Source organism: Palaemon carinicauda, chromosome 1, assembly GCF_036898095.1.
Source record: "Palaemon carinicauda isolate YSFRI2023 chromosome 1, ASM3689809v2, whole genome shotgun sequence".
Lineage (NCBI taxonomy): Eukaryota > Metazoa > Arthropoda > Malacostraca > Decapoda > Palaemonidae > Palaemon > Palaemon carinicauda.
In genome coordinates, this window is record NC_090725.1 from 59,205,143 (window position 1) to 59,226,242 (window position 21,100).

The 21,100-nt window shown below is 41.6% G+C and overlaps 1 protein-coding gene across 1 annotated transcript in view; it reads left to right on the top strand.

The window, feature by feature from the left end:
* LOC137648545 (E3 ubiquitin-protein ligase RNF103-like) overlaps positions 1 to 21,100 on the top strand; it is an 87,658-nt gene that overhangs the window by 40,292 nt on the left and 26,266 nt on the right. Inside the window, exon 4 of the mRNA XM_068381467.1 lies at positions 18,911 to 19,005. Within this exon, the coding sequence (XP_068237568.1) occupies positions 18,911 to 19,005 (95 nt within the window). The remainder of the gene's footprint in view (positions 1 to 18,910; positions 19,006 to 21,100) is intronic.

A 21,100-nucleotide genomic window follows, 5' to 3' on the forward strand; every position in this document is an offset into this window, starting at 1 on the left:
CATGACGGATCCACTGGAGTCAGAATGGTCTCTAGACATAATTTCATTCCGGTGGATACTCAGGCTCGTTCCAGGCCTCCAGGTAGATCTATTCGCAACTCAGATGAATCACTAACTTCCTTGTTATGTGACCCCAACCCTGGAACCTCGGCCTTATGCCATGGACGCATTACCCCGGGATTGGAACCATTAGAAGAAGATTTCCCTATCTCCCCCAGGGAATCTTCTAAAAACTTTTACACAAACTACGCTCCTTCCGGGGCGCAGTGGCTTTAGTACCACCTCACTGGCCAAGAATAGTTGGTTTCCTCTCCTCCTCGAGTTGAAACTCAGTCCCATCCGGATCCCGTTCCTCAAACTGACCCGAGTATCCAAACTCACTGTGTCAGATTACTCAAGGATAGCCAAAACTCTAACTTTGTGGACTACAGGAAGTTGGCAGCTCGTAGAGACGCGAACATTGAACCGGAAATCGATCTCTTCATCGAATGGGACAAAAGGGACTCGACAATTCGCCAATATGATTCGGCCGTTAACAACTAGCAGGTCCCCTAAGAGTGCAGACCATACTCGTATGTCCCCGCATTTAGCCATCTCTTTCTTGAGGTTCCTATTTGACAAAGGCCTAACAGTTAGCACTTTAACCACCATCAAGTCAGCTTTGAAGAAGATCTTCCTTGTTGGGTTCAACATTAACCTAGCTGATTCCTATTTCTCATCAACCCCAAAAACATGTGCTAGGCTTCGACCTTCGGTTTGGCCACAAAAGGACTCTTGGTCTCTGAACGGTGTTCTCAAACTTGCGATGGACACGGACAATGAATCCTGCTCTTATATCACTCTTCTTAGGAAGACTTTATTTCTAACGGCTATGGCCTCAGGTGATGGAACATCAGAACTAGCAGCTCTCTCACGAAACCCGGAAAACATAGATTTCCTCCCTTCAGCCGAAGTACTCCTTTTCCAGACAAAGCTCTCCTAGCTAAAAAATGAGGATCCGCAAAATAGGTGCTTCCCTCGGAAGATTATTCTTCATCCCCAGGATATTTCTCCGTGTACAATCACACTCTCAAGCCCCTTTTTAGCTAGAACTGCCACCCGCTCATCTGGCCCCTTGGTTATCAGGGAACAAGGAGGTACTATTTCCATTCACGGTATCAGGCAACAATCCTCTACTTCATTAAACATACTAATCCGGAATCATTTCCCCAGGCTCATGATATACGGACAGTAGATGCCTCCAACAATGACTTCCAGAACAGGGACTTTGATGATTTTAAAAAATATACGGGTTGGAAATCCCCTATGGTTGTCAAACGCCAATATCTAAAGATCTTACAGGCCCTTAAATACCCGACGATGGCAGAGGGAAGCCTTATCCCTCCCCATTAATCTCCTCTTCTTCCTTTCTTCCATCTCTTCTCTTCTCCCTCCTACCCGCCACTCACACCACGTCGCCGCTCTCCTTGGTAGTTCGTTAGCCCTATGATATTTGCCATGTTTAATTCCTATGGTTTAACTGTTATTGTAGTTACCGTTCCTTTAATGTTTAGATATACTTAGACATGTAAGGTTTGATGCCTTTTGCGATTCGACACTCAGTTGGTTCCTTGTCGTCATTATTATTTAACCTTACGTTCCCTATGTCATTTGGCTGGTTGGTAATTGGACGATTACTTTATTATATCATAGTATTGTCGTACATGGTGATTGTATTCTCCTCATTATGTTATTAATTTATTGGGCTTGGAAGGCATTCTCTGGTACTTTTTCGCCGGCCGTCACAGGTCGACCCAGAAAAGGGATTTTGACGAAGGAAAAATCTATTTCTGGGGAGAGACCTGTGACGCCCGGCGAAACCCTTCCCGGTTATTTTTGTACGGACCCACCCTTTCCTTGCAGAAGGATGACCTGGTGAGCGCGAGTGGTAGGTGTCGGTAGGGTAACCCCTGTCACGGCCCTCCCCCTTTGATGAAGGGATTATCTAAATGGAAGACAGCCTGTGAATAGTGTTTTACAAACGCCCTTGTTAGATATACGACACCAACAAGGTGCTCGCGCGAGGGTTGTAACCTCTGCATTCCATGCTTTTAATTTTCTCTGGTATATTTGGAAGATTTATATCAAAAAAAGTACAAAGAAGGACTTTTCGCCGGGCGTCACAGGTCTCTCCCCAGAAATAGATTTTTCCTTCGTCAAAATCCCTTTTTTGTTTAATCTCTCTCTCTCTCTCTCTCTCTCTCTCTCTCTCTCTCTCTCTCTCTCTCTCTCTCTCTCTCTCTCTCTCTCTCTCTCAGAAAAAAAAATAATAGACGTCTTTAACACTAACAGTGAAGAAGAACAAGAGAGAGAGAGAGAGTATTTATTTAAAGAACATGTTAACACCATGTCTACCTTCTCGCCGATCGTCCGTCTCCTCCTGGCGTAGCAATTCCTACACCTGCGTTGGCCTGTCTCTATGGTAAAGTGACAATACCTGTAAAAACAAATGTTTTATTTATTATTTCTTTAGAATTATCTTTTTCACATCCTTCTTTCATATTATGCAATTATGTTATTGTTATGTGTAATTATATGTAGTAATTTATTAAGGAGTTATTATAAGTTTATCGGCTGTGGAACGAATTTTACAAACTAAAGTGTATTATGGGAATATTTCCTCCAACATACGATTGTTTTAACATACGAAGCAGTTTCTGGAACGAATTAAGATCGTATGTAGAGGTTCCACTGTACTAGCATCAATGTCAGATATAGAGTGCAGCGGTGGAACTGCATCATCTCCAAGGGAGGAGAACAAACAAGGAAGTAGGAGAGCTAGTCAGTCTGCTTTTCATTTCAGAGTTGTTGACTCTCAGGCTAAGAAGTTGAGTTCCTCTTCAGATAGCACTGTACAGTCCTTATGGGACACAAAATTATCTCCTCTAGACTATCACCTGACACTGAGAAGGTCTCGAACCTGGAGTTGTGGGTTGACAGATTATGAGTTCAGGGCATTAATTTGACCACATAACTAAAAGAAACCTCTTTTTGTCTTCCCAATTGGAAGAGTGTAAGTGACATTTTCAATGGGAGTGGCCTGCATACAGTACACCCTTCTCAAAAGGTACATAACACATGATGATTTACAAATAGACAATTACAATATATCTTACCATTTGATGCACTTCAGCAGTCATATTTTTAATCAACCAAAGTAAGAAAGAGCACAACAGGAGCATGTCTGTACTGGTTGTGGCTGAAGACAAAAGGTGCTAGTCTTTAACAGGCATGTGGATTGGCTTCTCCTTTGCACCAACTACGTTGTTAATGATTCAACAGATATTTTAGCTCTGTTGAAGTCATTTATTTTGAAGGACTAAAAGGCTTATACAGCATCCAATATATGCCATTGATTTTTGTTCTTGATGGTATGTTATACCTGCTTTCATAATGATTCTCACCCCTGTCAACCCTCCGAGGATCAACCTATTCACCACCAAAGTCCGTTAGATGACTTAGTGTGCAGAAGAGGTTTAAAATCTGTATGCTGTTATGCTGACCTATTCGATCTGGACCGTGACTGCCATGCACAGCACTGTAGAGTTTAGTTAGTTTATAGAGTAAAAAGTATTACAATACAGTATTATGCCATTAATGTTAAGTTCATTATCAAGCCAAGTTGCTGTATTTGTACATTACAATATTACCCCTCGTTACTTAAGTTCACCGTACAAAAGTTCCAACTTTATTTCACTCATCCTTGAGAATTGAATACAAAACTAAAATCTACGGTTCTTTGTTCCTTACCTTACGTTGGTCTCTACATCGTAAAATAATAATTAGGTGCAGTATTATACAGTATTGTACTTCACATAGAAGCTTATTAATGTAGGTATCTGGATCTTATAAAATGAAAGCAGGTTATAAGCTCGTTGTTGTGTTCCGTATGTGTATAGAGAATATATAAGTCACTTTATAAGGCAAAAATCTTACCTACATGGGGTCTCTTGGAACGAATTAACTGTGTAGGGTGGGTTAATACTGTACAGCGCCACAGTTCATGGCAATGTACTCTGATATACAGGTTCTACAGAATTCTACTTTTACAGCCCACCAACCCCAACATCACTTTCTGGCTTGGTAAGGACTAATTTCAGCTATTGTAATTTCATTGTTCAGTGTTACATTTTTTCTGAAAGGAATCCATGGTATATTTTAAGGTTTTTGCATACTGTATACCTTTCAAATTTCATTTTTAAATATTTAACTTAGCCGGTGAATATATAATAGCTGCTGCTCCAGCGGCTCGACAGAAAACACACACAAAAACTCGCGAGCGATCGCTATGAAGGTTGCGGGTGTGCCCACCAGCGCCAACTATCGGCCAGATACCGCATATACATGTAAACAGACCCAATTTTTTCTCTGTCGGCCTTAACGACAAGACGTATCAATACTCGCTGTATAACCTGGAGTTTTCTCAACATATTTGGTGAAGTACTTCCTTTTGGTTTGAGCTTTCGCAGTGCAGGTGTTTTATCTTCAACTTAAATCTTGAACTCGTTTTTGGATAGATTTAATTTTTGATGACTTTGGATTGTTTTTTGGACTTTCTTTGACTTTTAAATGGCCGACCCTTCCCTTAGTACGGAAGTGTGTTTTAGGCTTTTAGCAATTATCTTATCACGTTATAAATTAATTATAGATTTTCTTCTATATATTTTATATCTCAACCGCCTTTATTAGGCCTCTTCGATTAGCTTTCCATTTATAATAAACATCAAGATAAATTTTAATGATTTTTTTATATGCGACCTTTCCTGAGAGTAGGCGGTCCTAACTTGGAAACCGAAGTTAAACAACGTTGAGCCCTTTCAATCGTAAATAACTTTTACAGAGCAAATGATTTAAAACTTATTAAATGAATATTTTTTTAGTAGATATTTTATGAAAGATTTTCTTTGAATAGTCTTCGTACTGTTTCAAAGATGAACTAACGTTTAGTTTATTTATGCTACGCAGTTTGCGCTCTATCGTTACGATAGAGAGAGAGAGTATCACGGTTTCACTTTGCAGAAAGAGTAAATCGATTCTGACGTTTTGTTCATTCTTCTTTCAAAGCTTAAATGTTTTAAATACTATTTTAAAGGAACTTTTTAATTGAAAAACCTTTCAGTTTTTTCCTTTGGTCAAATAACCTGTTTATTGACGAAAGGTAAGTGGGCTCTTCTCTTCGGTGCGAAATCAAGAGAGAGAGAGAGAGGGAGAGATAGAGACGGAGAGAGAGAGAGGAGAGAGAACGTTCCGATCTTTATTCTCGTCCCAAGCGAGTAACGTTTTTCTCGAGTCAGTTTTTTACTCTCGTCCCTAGTCTCTGTACGGGGAGAAAGGATAAAACGTTTTTAGTTTTTATTCTCGTCCCAAGGCACTGTACGGTGAGAGATTTAAAACGTAGTTTTGAATGAACTAGTGTTTAGTCTCCTTCCCAGCCACTGATCTTTTTATCTTAAAATATGTTTACTGTTTTTTGCTTGTATTAATGTGCTTACATTATACGACTGATTTCGCAATTATAACCTTTTGATGAGGGTAGAATTGCGTGCTTCAGGTAGAAATCAGTTTTATTCATACCTAATGTGAATTGTTAAAAAATTCGATTTCAGTGAAATAAGTGCAAAACAGAAAATCGTAGTGATAAAGTGATAATTGCGCAAAGTGTTATCAGTGTTGCGACCGAGGGTTCGTCTGTTCGTGCCTGTCGTTCGCCTAGTCTGAGACCTCTTGCAAGCTCCCAAGCCCAGGGGAGAAGTAATGTCGTACGACTTATGGGTTCGAGAGGACTTGATCAGCGAACAGACGTTCCCTCTATGGTTTCAGGCGTGTCTCATCAACACCGCCCCTACCATAAGACGAGCGAGACGATTTTCTCCTCGTCATCCGAAGGCTTTTCGCATAAGAAACCGTGGAACAAGGTTTCGAGGCCCTTTAAGCGAAAGTCAGTCCTTTCAGGACAGGTCCAGCGTACTGGTTTTAACTATTAGGACAGCTCTGACCCTATGCAGTCATCGGAAGACTGCTCGCCGCCTAAACAAAAGCGTAACACAGGCTCCGAGAGTCTTTTTGTAGGCAAGGTTTTGCAGTCACAGACGTTACCCTCGTCTCTTACCGCAACCATTCCCGTTGATCCTAAATGGGTTGTACGGCAAGACATGCAGAATAAGCTTGCCTCTCTTATGGAGGACTATTCTGCTGAGCAGGTTCACGATGATCCTCGCCGCTTAGCTGATCGAGATCCTGGCCGTCAGCCGCCCAAACGAACCTTTGCTCGTCCTGTTGATGTTGACGTTACAAAGTCACGTCAGTCACGTTTTGTAGAGCCTCACTCGATGCAGTCCAGTGTTGACTTTCAGCCGCTTGTGGACGTTCAGCCGCTGCCGCATGCTCTTGTTGACGTTCAGGACGTTCGCCAACCAGCGAAGTTGACTTGTTTTTACGTTGAGCGTCAAGCACCGCAGTCAAGAGTTGTTTTGACTGCTCAGTCTAGGCAGTCAAGGCAGTCTCGAGTTGACGTCGAGCGTCCTCCCGCACCTGTTGGTTGTTGCTGGTCAGTCCTTTAAGCAGTTACATGACATAGCGTCCTTGACTGCTACTGTTGCTCCTTTGCGTGTGGACTCTGTTTGTCAAGCATTGCCACCACGGCAGGTCTCTCCCTTGCTTGAGACTCGGCTATTGTCAGACAAGGTTCCTTCAGATGAGGAAGTTGCTGTTCCCCCTCCTACTGATATTCCCTTGAGGACTCTGTCAGACGGAGAGGAGCCTAAAGCTGCTCAGCCCTCTATGGACTTTAAATAAATCATGCTGATTTTTAAGGATCTTTGTCCGGATCTTTTTGTAACTGCTGCTCCTCGTTCGCCTAAACGTCAGAGCTTACACTAGGCCTAGCTACTTCGAAGCCGTTGTTTTATGAGCTAGTGCTCTCTCGCTCTTCTAAGAGAGCTTTACGTTTGCTAGGCGACTGGTTTATCACCAGGAGGAGTTTGGGGGAGACAGCCTTTGCTTTCCCTACTTTTAAGCTGGCTTATAGAGCGAGAGTCTGATATGACACGGGATAAGTTCTCGGCTTGGGAGTTCCTGCCTCTGCCCAGATAGACTTCTCAAACCTCATAGACTCTCCCTGGCGCCTGGCCATGAGACGCTCCAAGATTTTATGGTCGACTTCAGAGCTAGACCATCTCCTGTTAGGAGTTTTTTCGAGCGTTTGAAGTTTTGCTGTACAATTATGTCATGCATAAACAAGGCTTTCAGGGATGGCTCCAATGATCTGACAGCCACGTTCTCTGCAGGAACAAGTCCCTCAGGGATGGCTCCAATGATCTGGCAGCCATGTTCACTGCAGGAGTACGTAAGAGGCAAGTGCGCTCAATGTGTTCATTGTCAAGACAAACTTCACGATGAAGTCTACCAGGCTGTCTTGACAGCATTAATGGAAGGCGACTGGATGGTCTCTCTCGACCTTCAGGAGGCATACTTCCACATTCCTATACACCCGGATTCCCAACCGTTTCTGAGGTTTGTTTACAGGAATGTGGGGTACCAGTTTCGAGCCCTGTGCTTTGGCCTCAGTCCTGCTCCTCTCGTGTTTACGAGGCTCATGAGGAATGTGGCAAAATCCCTCCATCTATCGGGGATCCGAGCCTCCCTGTACTTGGACGACTGGCTTCTCAGAGCATCGTCCAGTCTTCGCTGTCTGCAGGATCTACATTGGACGTTGAGTCTGGCCAGGGAGTTGGGAGTTTTGGTCAACCTAAAAGTCCCAACTGATCCTATCCCAGATTATTCTATATTTGGGTATGGAGATTCGCAGTCCAGTTTTTTCGGGCTTTTCCGTCTGCCACCGAATAGAACAAGCCCTGCTCGAAGTCCAACTAATGCTGAAAAGAAAACGTTTGTTCAGTCAGGAGTTGGAACAGTCTCGTAGGGACTCTCTCATCCCTGGAGCAGTTTGTCTCACTAGGGAGACTACACCTTCTGCCTCTCCGGTTCCATCTAGCCTCTCACTGGAACTAGGACAAGACGTTAGAGACGGTATCATTCCCAGTCTCCGAACCAGTAAAGGCATGCCTGAAATGGTGGGACAGCAATATCAGTCTGAGAGAGGGACTATCCCTAGCAGTCAAGAACCCAAACCACGTGTTGTTCTCAGACGCGTCGGATTTGGGTTGGGGTGCGACCCTGGACGGTCGGGAATGCTCGGGTCTGTGGACCTCAAGTCAGAAGAGCATGCACATCAACGGCAAGGAGCTATTAGCAGTCCACTTGGCCTTGATGATATTCGAAAGCTTCTTCGAAACTAAGTGGTAGAGGTCAACTCAGACAACACCACAGCTTTGGCGTACATCTCCAAGCAAGGAGGCACACACTCCTTCACGCTGCTCGAGATCGCAAGGGACCTTCTCTTATGGTCAAGAAATCGAGGCATCTCCCTGTTGACGAGATTCATCCAGGGGGACTTGAACGTCTTGGCAGACTGTCTCAGTCGGAGGGGTCAGGTGATACCCACGGAATGGACCCTCCACAAGGACGTGGGCAAGAGTCTTTGGGCTACTTGGGGTCAACCCACCATAGACCTCTTTGCCTCCTCGTTGACCAAAAGGTTACCAATCTATTGCTCTCCAGTCCTAGATACAGAAGCAATCCACATAGACGCGTTTCTACTGGATTGGTCTCTTCTGGACTTATATGCATTCCCACCATTCAAGATAGTCAACAAGGTACTGCAGAAGTTCGCCTCTCACGAAGGGACAAGGTTGACGTTGGTTGCTACCCTCTGGCCCGCGAGAGAGTGGTTCACCGAGGTACTTCAATGGCTGGTAGACTTTCCAAGAAGTCTTCCTCTAAGGGTAGATCTGTTACGTCAGCCCCACGTAAAGAATGTCCATCAAAGCCTCCCCGCTCTTCGTCTGACTTCCTTCAGACTATCGAAAGACTCTCAAGAGCTCGAGGCTTTTCGAAGGAGGCAGCCAGTGCGATTGCAAGAGCAAGGAGAGCTTCTACCATTAGAGTATACCAGTCGAAGTGGGAAGTCTTTCGAGACTGGTGCAAGTCAGCATCTGTGTCCTCGTCCAGTACCTCTGTAGCCCAAATCGCAGATTTTCTTTTACATCTGAGAAAGGTTCGCTCCCTTTCAGCTCCCACGATTAAGGGCTACAGGAGCATGTTGGCTTCGGTCTTTCGACATAGAGGCTTAGATCTTTCCAACAATAAAGATCTCCAAGATCTCCTTAAGTCTTTCGAGACCTCTAAGGAACGTCGTTTGGCAACTCCTGGATGGAACTTAGACGTGGTCCTAAGGTTCCTCATGTCAGACAGGTTTGAGCCATTACATTCAGCCTCCCTGAAGGATCTCACCCTCAAGACACTTTTCCTAGTGTGCTTGGCTTCGGCTAAAAGGGTCAGTGAACTTCATGCCTTCAGTAAGAACATCGGCTTTTCTACAGAAAAAGCCGCTTGTTCACTTCAACTTGGTTTCCTGGCCAAAAATGAACTGCCTTCTCGTCCTTGGCCTAAATCTTTTGATATTCCTTGCTTATCAGAGATCGTAGGCAACGAACTGGAAAGAGTATTATGTCCTGTTAGAGCTCTTAAGTTCTATTTAGCTCGTACTAAGTCATTACGAGGTAAATCTGAGGCATTATGGTGCTCAGTTAAGAAACCATCATTGCCTATGTCAAAGAATGCTTTGTCATATTTTATCAGATTTTTAATACGAGAAGCTCATTCTCACTTGAATGAGAAAGACCGATGTTTGCTTAAGGTTAAGACGCACGAAGTTAGAGCTATAGCAACCTCCGTGGCCTTCAAGCAAAATAAATCTCTGCAAAGTATTATGGACGCGACTTTTTGGAGAAGCAAGTCAGTGTTCGCGTCATTTTACTTAAAAGATGTCCAGACTCTTTGCGAGGACTGCTACACACTGGGTCCATTCGTTGCAGCGAGTGCAGTAGTGGGTGAGGGTTCTACCACTACATTACCCTAATTCCAATATCCTTTTTAATCTGTCTCTTGAAATGTTTTTAATATTGTTTTTTGGGTTGTACGGAAGGCTAAGAAGCCTTTCGCATCCTTGTTGATTTGGCGGGTGGTCAAAGTCATTTCTTGGGAGCGCCCAGATTAGGGGTTTGATGAGGTCCTGTTGTATGGGTTGCAGCCCTTAATACTTCAGCTCCTGGGAATCTTTCAGCATCCTAAGAGGATCGCTGGGCTTCGTGAGGAAGACAGACTAATAAGGCAGAGTAATCGTCTAAGTTAACTTCCTTACCAGGTACCTTTATATATTTGGGTTTTGTTATGATATAACTGTCAAAAACTCTAAGCATATACGCTGTAAACTTTATTAACTCTGGTCTCTACCCACCACCATGGGTGTGAATCAGCTATTATATATTCACCGGCTAAGTTAAATATTTAAAAATTATATTTTAATTATAAAATAAATTTTTGAATATACTTACCCGGTGAATATATAAATTAAAGGCCCCCCCTTCCTCCCCGATAGAGACCCAGCGGGATGAGAAAAATTGGGTCTGTTTACATGTATATGCGGTATCTGGCCGATAGTTGGCGCTGGTGGGCACACCCGCAACCTTCATAGCGATCGCTCGCGAGTTTTTGTGTGTGTTTTCTGTCGAGCCGCTGGAGCAGCAGCTATTATATATTCACCGGGTAAGTATATTCAAAAATTTATTTTATAATTAAAATATCATTTTGCCAGATTTGGTTAAAAAAGTACAGTTTTTATGTTTTTATAGGTTCGTAAAAGAAATTGAAGATATTAAGCTAGATTTTGAACATAGTAAATTCCCATTTTTGCAGTTATCCTTATAAATTAAATAAGTTAACCTTTTACATTTGTCATCACAATTAAAACTTGCAGATTATCCTTATACTGTGTTCTACCTTAAATGTGATGTAATACTGTCCAAGCATTATTTGTGAAAGCTTTAAGTGTCATCCAAGCTAAGAGCACAGTGTTGAATGGAATACCAGTCATCTTGGACTTACCTAAGTCATTGTACATACATACATTCATATACCAAGGCACTTCCCCCAATTTTGAGGGTTAGCCGACATCAAACAAATGAAACAAAAAAGGGAACCTCTCCTCTCTACGTTCCTCCCAGCCTGATAAGGGACTCAACCAAGTTCGGCTGGTACTGCTAGGGTGCCACACCCCACCCTCCCCCGTTATCCACCATAGATGAAGCTTCATAACGCTGAATCCCCTACTGCTGCTACCTCCGCGGTCATCTAAGGCACCGGAGGAAGCAGTAGGGCCTGCTGGAACTGCGTCACAGTCGCTCGCCACTCATTCCTATTTCTAGCGCGCTCTCTTGCTTCTCTCACATCTATCCTCCTATCACCCAGAGCTTTTTTCACTCCATCCATCTACCCAAACCTTGGCCTTCCTCTTGCACTTCTCCCATCAACTCTTGCATTCATCACCTTCTTTAGCAGACAGCCATTTTCCATTCTCTCAACATGGCCAAACCACCTCAACACATTCATATCCACTTTAGCTACTAACTCATTTCTTACACCCGTTCTCACCCTCACCACTTCGTTCCTAACCCTATCTACTCGAGATACACCAGCCATACTCCTTAAACACTTCATCTCAAACACATTCAATTTCTGTCTCTCCGTAACTTTCATTCCCCACAACTCCGATCCATACATCACAGTTGGTACAGTCACTTTCTCATACAGAACTCTCTTTACATTCATGCCCAACCCTCTATTTTTTACTACTCTCTTAACTGCCCCCAACACTTTGCATTCTTCCTTCACTCACTGACGTACATCTGCTTCCACTCCACAATTTGTTGCGACAACAGACCCCAAGTACTTAAACTGATCCACCTCCTCAAGTAACTCTCCATTCAACATGACATTCAACCTCGCACCACCTTCCCTTCTCATACATCTCATAACCTTACTCTTACCCATATTAACTCTCAACTTCCTTCTCTCACACACCCTTCCAAATTCTGTCACTAATCGGCCAACCTTCTCTTCTGCGTCTGCAACCAGTACAGTATCATCCGCAAACGACAACTGATTTACCTCCCATTCATGGTCATTCTCGTCTACCAATTTCAATCCTCGTCCAAGCACTCGAGCATTCACCTCTCTCACCACTCCATCAGCATACAAGTTAAACAACCACGGCGACATCACACATCCCTGTCTCAGCCCCACTTTCACTGGAAACCAATCGCTCACTTCATTTCCTATCCTAACACATGCTTTACTACCTTTGTAGAAACTTTTCACTGCTTGCAACAACCTTCCACCATCACATTCCACATTGCTTCCCTATTAACTCTATCATACACTTTCTCCAGATCCATAAATGCAACATACACCTCCTTACCTTTTACTAAATATTTCTTGCATATCTGCCTAACTGTAAAAATCTGATTCCTACAACCCCTACCTCTTCTAAAACCACCCTGTACTTCTAAGATTGCATTCTCTGTTTTATCCTTAATCCTATTAATCAGTACTCTACCATACACTTTTCCAACTACACTCAACAAACTAATACCCCTTGAATTACAACACTCATGCACATCTCCCTTACCCTTATATAGTGGTACAATACATGCACAAACCCAATCTACTGGTACCATTGACAACACAAAACACAATAAACAATCTCACCAACCATTCAAGTACAGTCACACCCCCTTCCTTCAACATCTCAGCTTTCACACCATCCATACCAGATGCTTTTCCTACTCTCGTTTCATCTAGTGCTCTCCTCACTTCCTCTCTTGTAATCTCTCTCTCATTCTCATCTCCCATCACCGGGTCCTCAACACCTGCAACAGCAATTATATCTGCCTCCCTATTATCCAGATGTCAGGATGCCTGAAAACTTTAAATCAATCAATCAATCAATCCCTATTAACCTCAACATTCAGTAAACTTTCAAAATATTCTGCCTACCTTTTCCTTGCCTTCTCTCCTTTTAACAACATTCCATTTCCATCTTTCACTGTCTCTTCAGTTCTTGAACCATCCTTCTTTACTCTCCTCACTTCTTTCCAAAACTTATTCTCTTCATATGAATGACCCCATCCCTGACCCCACCTCAGGTCAGCTGCCCTCTTTGCCTCACTTATTTTGCGCTTTACTTCCACATTTTTCTCTCTATATCTTTCATATTTCTCTACACTATTACTCTGCAGCCCTTCTTCAAAAGCCCTCTTTTTCTCTTCCACTTTTACCTTCACTCCTTCATTCCACCATTCACTGCCCTTCCTCATGCTGCCTCCAACAAACTTCTTGCCACACACATCACTTGCAATCCCAACAAAATTTTCTTTTACTAACTTCCACTTCTCCTCTAAATTACCAGTTTCTCTTACTTTCACTTTATCGTATGCCATTTTCAACCTTTCTTGATATTTACGTTTTATCCCCGGTTTTATTAGCTCTTCAACCCTCACTAGCTCCCTTTTACATCCACCTCCTCTATTCCCCCACTCTTTTGCTACAACTAATTTTCCTTCCACCAAAAAATGATCAGACATTCCATTAGCCATACCCCTAAACATGTGTACGTCTTTCAATCTTCCAAACATTCTTTTAGTTATCAACACATAATCCATTAATGCCCTTTCCACCACTCTTCCATTTGCCACTCTTAACCATGTATACTTGTTTTTATCTTTCTTATTGAGAAAGCTAGAACTTATCACCATCTCTTGCTCAACACACATATCTACCAGTCTCTCACCACTCTCATTTTCACATCACCATCTCTTGCTCAACACACATATCTACCAGTCTCTCACCACTCTCATTTTCACTTGGTACGCCATACTTCCCAATGACACCTTCTACCTCTCCAGCGCCCACTTTAGCATTTAAATCACCCATGATAAGTACATAATTCCTTCTACGCCGTCCTTCTACACACCTAGTTAATTCATTCCAGAACTCATTCCGCTCTTCTTCCCTTTTCTCACAACCTGGCCCATACATTGTAGTGTACAGTAATCTAACTTTTGCTCGCCAGTGGCCTATATCACTTGCTGTGCCCTGTACAGTAAGTGGTAAGATCTGTATCCTTCAGTTACACACTTCAGTATTCTTACTTACTGTAGGTAGTAGGTTGGCCAAAGCACCAGCCATCCGTTGAGATACTACCGCTGGAGAGTTATTGGGTCCTTGGACTAGCCAGACCGTACTATATTGGATCCCTCTCTCTGGATACAGCTCATTTTGTTTTTGCCTACTCATACACTGAATAGTCTGGCCTATTCTTGCCACATTCTCCTCTGTCCTCATTACACACTAAGATTACCAAACAATTCTTCTTCACTCAACGGGTTAACTACTGCAATATAGTTATTTAGTAGCAACTTTCCTCTTTGTAAGGGTAAAAGAGACACTTTAGCAGCACTTTTAGGAGAAGGACACTCCAAAATCAAACTTTTGTTGTTCTCTAGTCTAGGGTAGTGCCATTGCCTTTGTACCATAGCCTTCCACTTCCACTGTCTTGGATTAGTGTTCTCTTTCTTGGGGGTGCACTTGGGCATGTTTGTTTATCTTATTTCTCCTCTTGTTTTTTTTTGAAGTTTTTATAGTTTATATGGGAAGGATCTAATTTAATGTTGTTACTGTTCTCGAAATATTTTATTTTGATTGTTTATTCTTCTCTTGTATTTTATTTATTTCCTTGTTTCCTTTCCTCACTGGGCTATTTTTCTTTGTTGGAACCCTTGGGCCTATAGCATCTTGCTTTTTCAACGAGGGTTATAGCTTATCTTGAAATACATACACATATACCAAAGGCACTTCCCCCAATTTTGGGGGGTAGCCGACATCAACAATGAAACAAAACAAAAAAGGGGACCTCTACTCTCTACGTTCCTTCAGCCTAACCAGGGACTCAGCCGAGTTCAGCTGGTACTGCTAGGGTGCCACAGCCCAACCTCCCACATTATCCACCACAGATGAAGCTTCATAATGCTGAATCCCCTACTGCTGCTACCTCCGCTGTCATCTAAGGCACCGGAGGAAGCAGCAGGGCCTACTGGAACTGCGTCACAATCGCTCGCCATTCATTCCTATTTCTAGCACGCTCTCTTGCTTCTCTCACATCTATCCTCCTATCACCCAGAGCTTTCTTCACACCATCCATCCACCCAAACCTTGGCCTTCCTCTTGCACTTCTCCCATCAACTCTTGCATTCATCACCTTCTTTAGCAGACAGCCATTTTCCATTCTCTCAACATGGCCAAACCACCTCAACACATTCATATCCACTCTAGCCGCTAACTCATTTCTTACACCCGTTCTCACCCTCACCACTTCGTTTCTAACCCTATCTACTCGAGATACACCAGCCATACTCCTTAGACACTTCATCTCAAACACATTCAATTTCTGTCTCTCCATCACTTTCATTCCCCACAACTCTGATCCATACATCACAGTTGGTACAATCACTTTCTCATATAGAACTCTCTTTACATTCATGCCCAACCCTCTATTTTTTACTACTCCCTTAACTGCCCCCAACACTTTGCATTCTTCATTCACTCTCTGACGTACATCTGCTTCCACTCCACCATTTGCTGCAACAACAGACCCCAAGTACTTAAACTGATCCACCTCCTCAAGCAACTCTCCATTCAACATGACATTCAACCTTGCACCACCTTCCCTTCTCGTACATCTCATAACCTTACTCTTACCCACATTAACTCTCAACTTCCTTCTGTCACACACCCTTCCAAATTCTGTCACTAGTCGGTCAAGCTTCTCTTCTGTGTCTGCTACCAGTACAGTATCATCCGCAAACAACAACTGATTTACCTCCCATTCATGATCATTCTCGCCTACCAGTTTTAATCCTCGTCCAAGCACTCGAGCATTCACCTCTCTCACAACTCCATCAACATACAAGTTAAACAACCACGGCGACATCACACATCCCTGTCTCAGCCCCACTCTCACCGGAAACCAATCACTCACTTCATTTCCTATTCTAACACATGCTTTACTACCTTTGTAGAAACTTTTCACTGCTTGCAACAACCTTCCACCAACTCCATATAACTTCATCACATTCCACATTGCTTCCCTATCAACTCTATCATATGCTTTTTCCAGATCCATAAACGCAACATACACCTCCTTACCTTTTGCTAAATATTTCTCGCATATCTGCCTAACTGTAAAAATCTGATTCATACAACCCCTATCTCTTCTAAAACCACCCTGTACTTCCAAGATTGCATTCTCTGTTTTATCCTTAATCCTATTAATCATTACTCTACCATACACTTTTCCAACTACACTCAACAAACTAATACCTCTTGAATTACAACACTCATGCACATCTCCCTTACCCTTATATAGTGGTACAATACATGCACAAACCCAATCTACTGGCACCATTGACAACACAAAACACATATTAAACAATCTCACCAACCATTCAAGTACAGTCACACCCCCTTCCTTCAACATCTCAGCTTTCACACCATCCATACCAGATGCTTTTCCTACTCTCGTTTCATCTAATGCTCTCCTCACTTCCTCTATTGTAATCTCTCTCTCATTCTCATCTCCCATCACTGGCACCTCAACACCTGGAACAGCAATTATATCTGCCTCCCTACTATCCTCAACATTCAGCAAACTTTCAAAATATTCCGCCCACCTTTTCCTTGCCTCCTCTCCTTTTAACAACCTTCCATTTCCATCTTTCACTGTCTCTTCAATTCTTGCGCCAGCCTTCCTTACTCTCTTCACTTCTTTCCAAAACTTCTTCTTATTCTCTTCATATGACTGACCCAGTCCCTGACCCCACCTCAGGTAAGCTGCCCTCTTTGCCTCACGTACCTTGCGCTTTACTTCCACATTTTTCTCTCTATATTTTTCATACTTCTCTATACTATTACTCTGCAGCCATTCTTCAAAAGCCCTCTTTTTCTCTTCCACTTTTACCTTCACTCCTTCATTCCACCATTCACTGCCCTTCCTCATGCTGCCTCCAACAACCTTCTTGCCACATACATCACTTGCAATCCCAACAAAATTTTCTTTTGCTAACTTCCACTACTCCTCTAAATTACCAGTTTCTCTTACTCTCACCTCGTCATATGCCATTTTCAACCTTTCCTGATATTTACTTTTTACCCCCGGTTTTATTAGCTCTTCAACCCTCACTAGCTCCCTTTTACATCCACCTACTCTATTCCCCCACTCTTTTTCTACAACTAATTTTCCTTCCACCAAAAAATGATCAGACATACCGTTAGCCATACCCCTAAACACGTGCACGTCTTTCAATCTTCCAAACATTCTTTTAGTTATCAACACATAATCCATTAATGCCCTTTCTACTACTCTTCCATTTGCCACTCTTACCCATGTATACTTATTTTTATCTTTCTTTTAAAAAATGCTAGCACTTATTACCATCTCTTGTTCAACACACATATCTACCAGTCTCTCACCACTCTCATTTTCACCTGGTACGCCATACTTCCCAATGACACCTTCTACCTCTCCAGCGCCCACTCTAGCATTTAAGTCACCCATGACAACTACATAATTCCTTCTACCCAGTCCTTCTACACACCTAGTTAATTCATTCCAGAACTCATTCCGCTCTTCTTCCCTTTTCTCACTACCTGGCCCATACGCACTGACAAACGCCCAACATTCCCTATCCAACCTAACCCTTACCTACATTAACCTAGATGATATCTCCTTCCATTCCACTACTTTACCTGTCATCCATTCGTTCAGCAATAAAGCCACACCCTCTCTCGCTCTTCCCCTTTCAATCCCAGACACTCTACCAGATATTTCACCAAACATCACTTCACCCTTTCCTTTCATCTTTGTCTCACACAAGGCCAATACATCCATCCTTCTACTGCTAAACATACTTCCAATCTCACATCTTTTACTCTCTATCGTACTACATCCACGCATATTCAAACACCCCAAAACTAGAGTGCGGGGAGCAGTCACTCTCCCCCCAGTTCCATCTCTTTGATGATGTCTCACAGGATTTTCATACAGTATTTATATGTACATGTGAAATCTTATTGTTTGTAAATGTTTTGTTTGAGCACATAAGACAAAAACAACTTCCTCATATAGCACGTAGGGCCATAGAACAACCTTTGATCAGTAATGCTTACGTAGATACTGACCATCTATTGACGCCTCCTCCCGTATAGTTTGTTACACAGAAGGATAACTACAAACTGTACATACATACTGACAAGGATATGATTATAGTATATTATCAGTTTTTTTATTTTTACTTTTTTTTAGTTTCTTTATATGTAATGTATGATATACTGTACATTGAGTTAAGATATCTTTTCAAGACAAATTCAAAAGTATTTACAAAGAGGTTAGGGGTTCTCTTGAATTTGAGCTTTAATGTAGCACTAAAAGCAACATCAGTAAAACTCATACAGTAATTAAATGCAACAATACATGCTAGTGTGATGAAAGATTAAAACTTCATATGTGTAAGAATCTATGCCCACACACACACACTCTCTCTCTCTCTCTCTCTCTCTCTCTCTCTCTCTCTCTCTCTCTCTCTCTCTCTCTCTCTCTCTCTCTCTCTCTCTCTCATACATGTGCTTTTATAGAAGGATTATGATAATGTATGCAACTCTAGATGCTTCCTTAAAATTTGTTCCTAACTAGGCATATATGTAACAGTGTATATACGATAATTTCATTGTTCCTTTTTCTACGGACTCAGTTTCCTTACTTCTCTGAGGGTTATGTTAATATCGTTAGAGGGAGCTCTTAGCCGATCAGTAACCTTTTGAATATTTTTATTTTAACTATTGTTCTGTATCTTGGTTACAGGTCCTGTTCAGTATGGAGAATTAATAGGGAGAATGCATACAGCCGAGTCTCATGGTCCTCTTGAAATATCAGGAAAAGAAGACTTTAATGAGCAGGTACTGGAACTAGCATTATAATATATTATAATCTTTGAAGATGATTGGAATTTAGAAGATTTTGATAACATGGATGTTCCGTAAACATTACCTTTTCTATCCTAAGAAGATTAAAACAGAGAAGCAATTCAAATACAATATGCCTCAACTATTTCAGGATGATTTATAAAATTAAAAAAGATAGTGGTAAACTTTTATCCATAAATGATATGTTATATTTTTCAATATTAAACTTACCCGATGATCATATAGCTGTCAGCTCTGCTGCCCGACAGAAAAAACCTACGGGCGGAATACGCCAGCGATCGCTATACAGATGGGGGTGTACATCAACAGCGCCATCTGTCAAGTAGGTACTCAAGTACTCGATGTCAACAAGAACCAATTTTTTCTCTGTCGTGCCAATGGCAAGACCTACTAAATACGCCGTCCCTAACTGGATTTGTTTTCACAACGATTTGGTGAAGTACACTATTCCAGTTTTGAGCTTTCGCTATGCAGGGGTTTTATCTTCATTTCAAAACTTGAACTCGTTTTGGATAGATTTAATTATGGTGACGAAGAGAGTATGGACTCTCTTTCACTTTTTTATGGCCGACCCTTCCCTTAGACGGAAGTGTGTTTAGGTTTTTGGTAATTTTGCTTAACAAGTTATAGATCTACAGTAGGGTCCCGAATTATGCGAGAATTTGGTCGATGAAAGGCCTCGTGTAATTGGAAATTCGTATATTTCGAAACACATCATGGCGGCAAACAGCAACCTACCCGTCAATTTTTTTTTTCACTCCATTTCTAGCTTTCTAGCTATATATATACTGTATATACACTGTGTGTGTATGTATGTGTGTATGTATGTATGTGTGTATGTATGTATGTATGTATATATTATATATATAAAACATATATATATATATATATATATATATATATATATATATATATATATATATATATATACTGTAGCTTTTATCTTAACAATACTGTAAGAAATCCTTCTTATAGATTTTTTTTATAAAATACTGTACAAAATTTCTTTTATGGATAAATAAAACAATAAAAAGTTGTTAAAGTTTTGATAATTTTCTATGACTGTAGTATTTACTACTGTACTATGCATAACTTACTGTTTTCAGTATTTTCCGAATGATGTAGAATTATTTCCTACAGATACAAAAAACAAAAAAGGGTTTTCAAGGTTTGATACAGTATCTAGCAATAGTTAAAAATTACAGTATAGTACTGTATATCCATGATGACACTCCCACACGTAAACACGGCCACTAGGCGCAAGTGTGCACTAGGCTGCTGTACGATAATCTACCGTAATTTTCTGCCAGAAAACATCTAAGCGTCCCCCCTGGACCAGGTTGCCACTAACGTACCGTCACGCTTTTTTTGCCCTGAGCGGTCATTTCACTAATGATAATTTTTCAAAGTTAATAATTTTTCAAAGTTAATATCATTTCTTTATGCTTATAATTCGTAATTATAGTTAAAAGTAGGGATATTAATTAAATGGTTGAGTAAAAAAAACAATACTACTATTATTTAATTTCAAATGGCTACATAATACTGAATATTCTAATGGGTTCTTTTTATCTTCAATCGTAAATCTTACGCCTGGATAAGCAACAAAAGTAAAGGGATAAGTCTCCCCCCCCCCTTCTCTCTCTCTCTCTCTCTCTCTCTCTCTCTCTCTCTCTCTCTCTCTCTCTCTCTCTTCATATCGTTTCCTGTATAGTTTTCAAATATGTTCGTCATACATTTGTACATTATTTATCCACTTTATTCTCTCTCTCTCTCTCTCTCTCTCTCTCTCTCTCTCTCTCTCTCTCTCTCTCTCTCTCTCTCTCTCTCTCTCTCTCTCTCGGCATTTCCTTTCCCTTTATAGTTTTGTGAAATTTCGTTGTCCAGTCATTCGGTAATGAGAAGTCATTTTCGCTTTCGGCATCGAAAGAAAACTTTGTTTCTTCAATATACTCATCACTGGAGGATTCAGAACTAGTGCTCTCATTATCAAACAGGTTATCATTATCAAATTCCTCAACAAGAATATCATTTATTTCATCTAAAGAAATAACCTTCCTCATTAGAC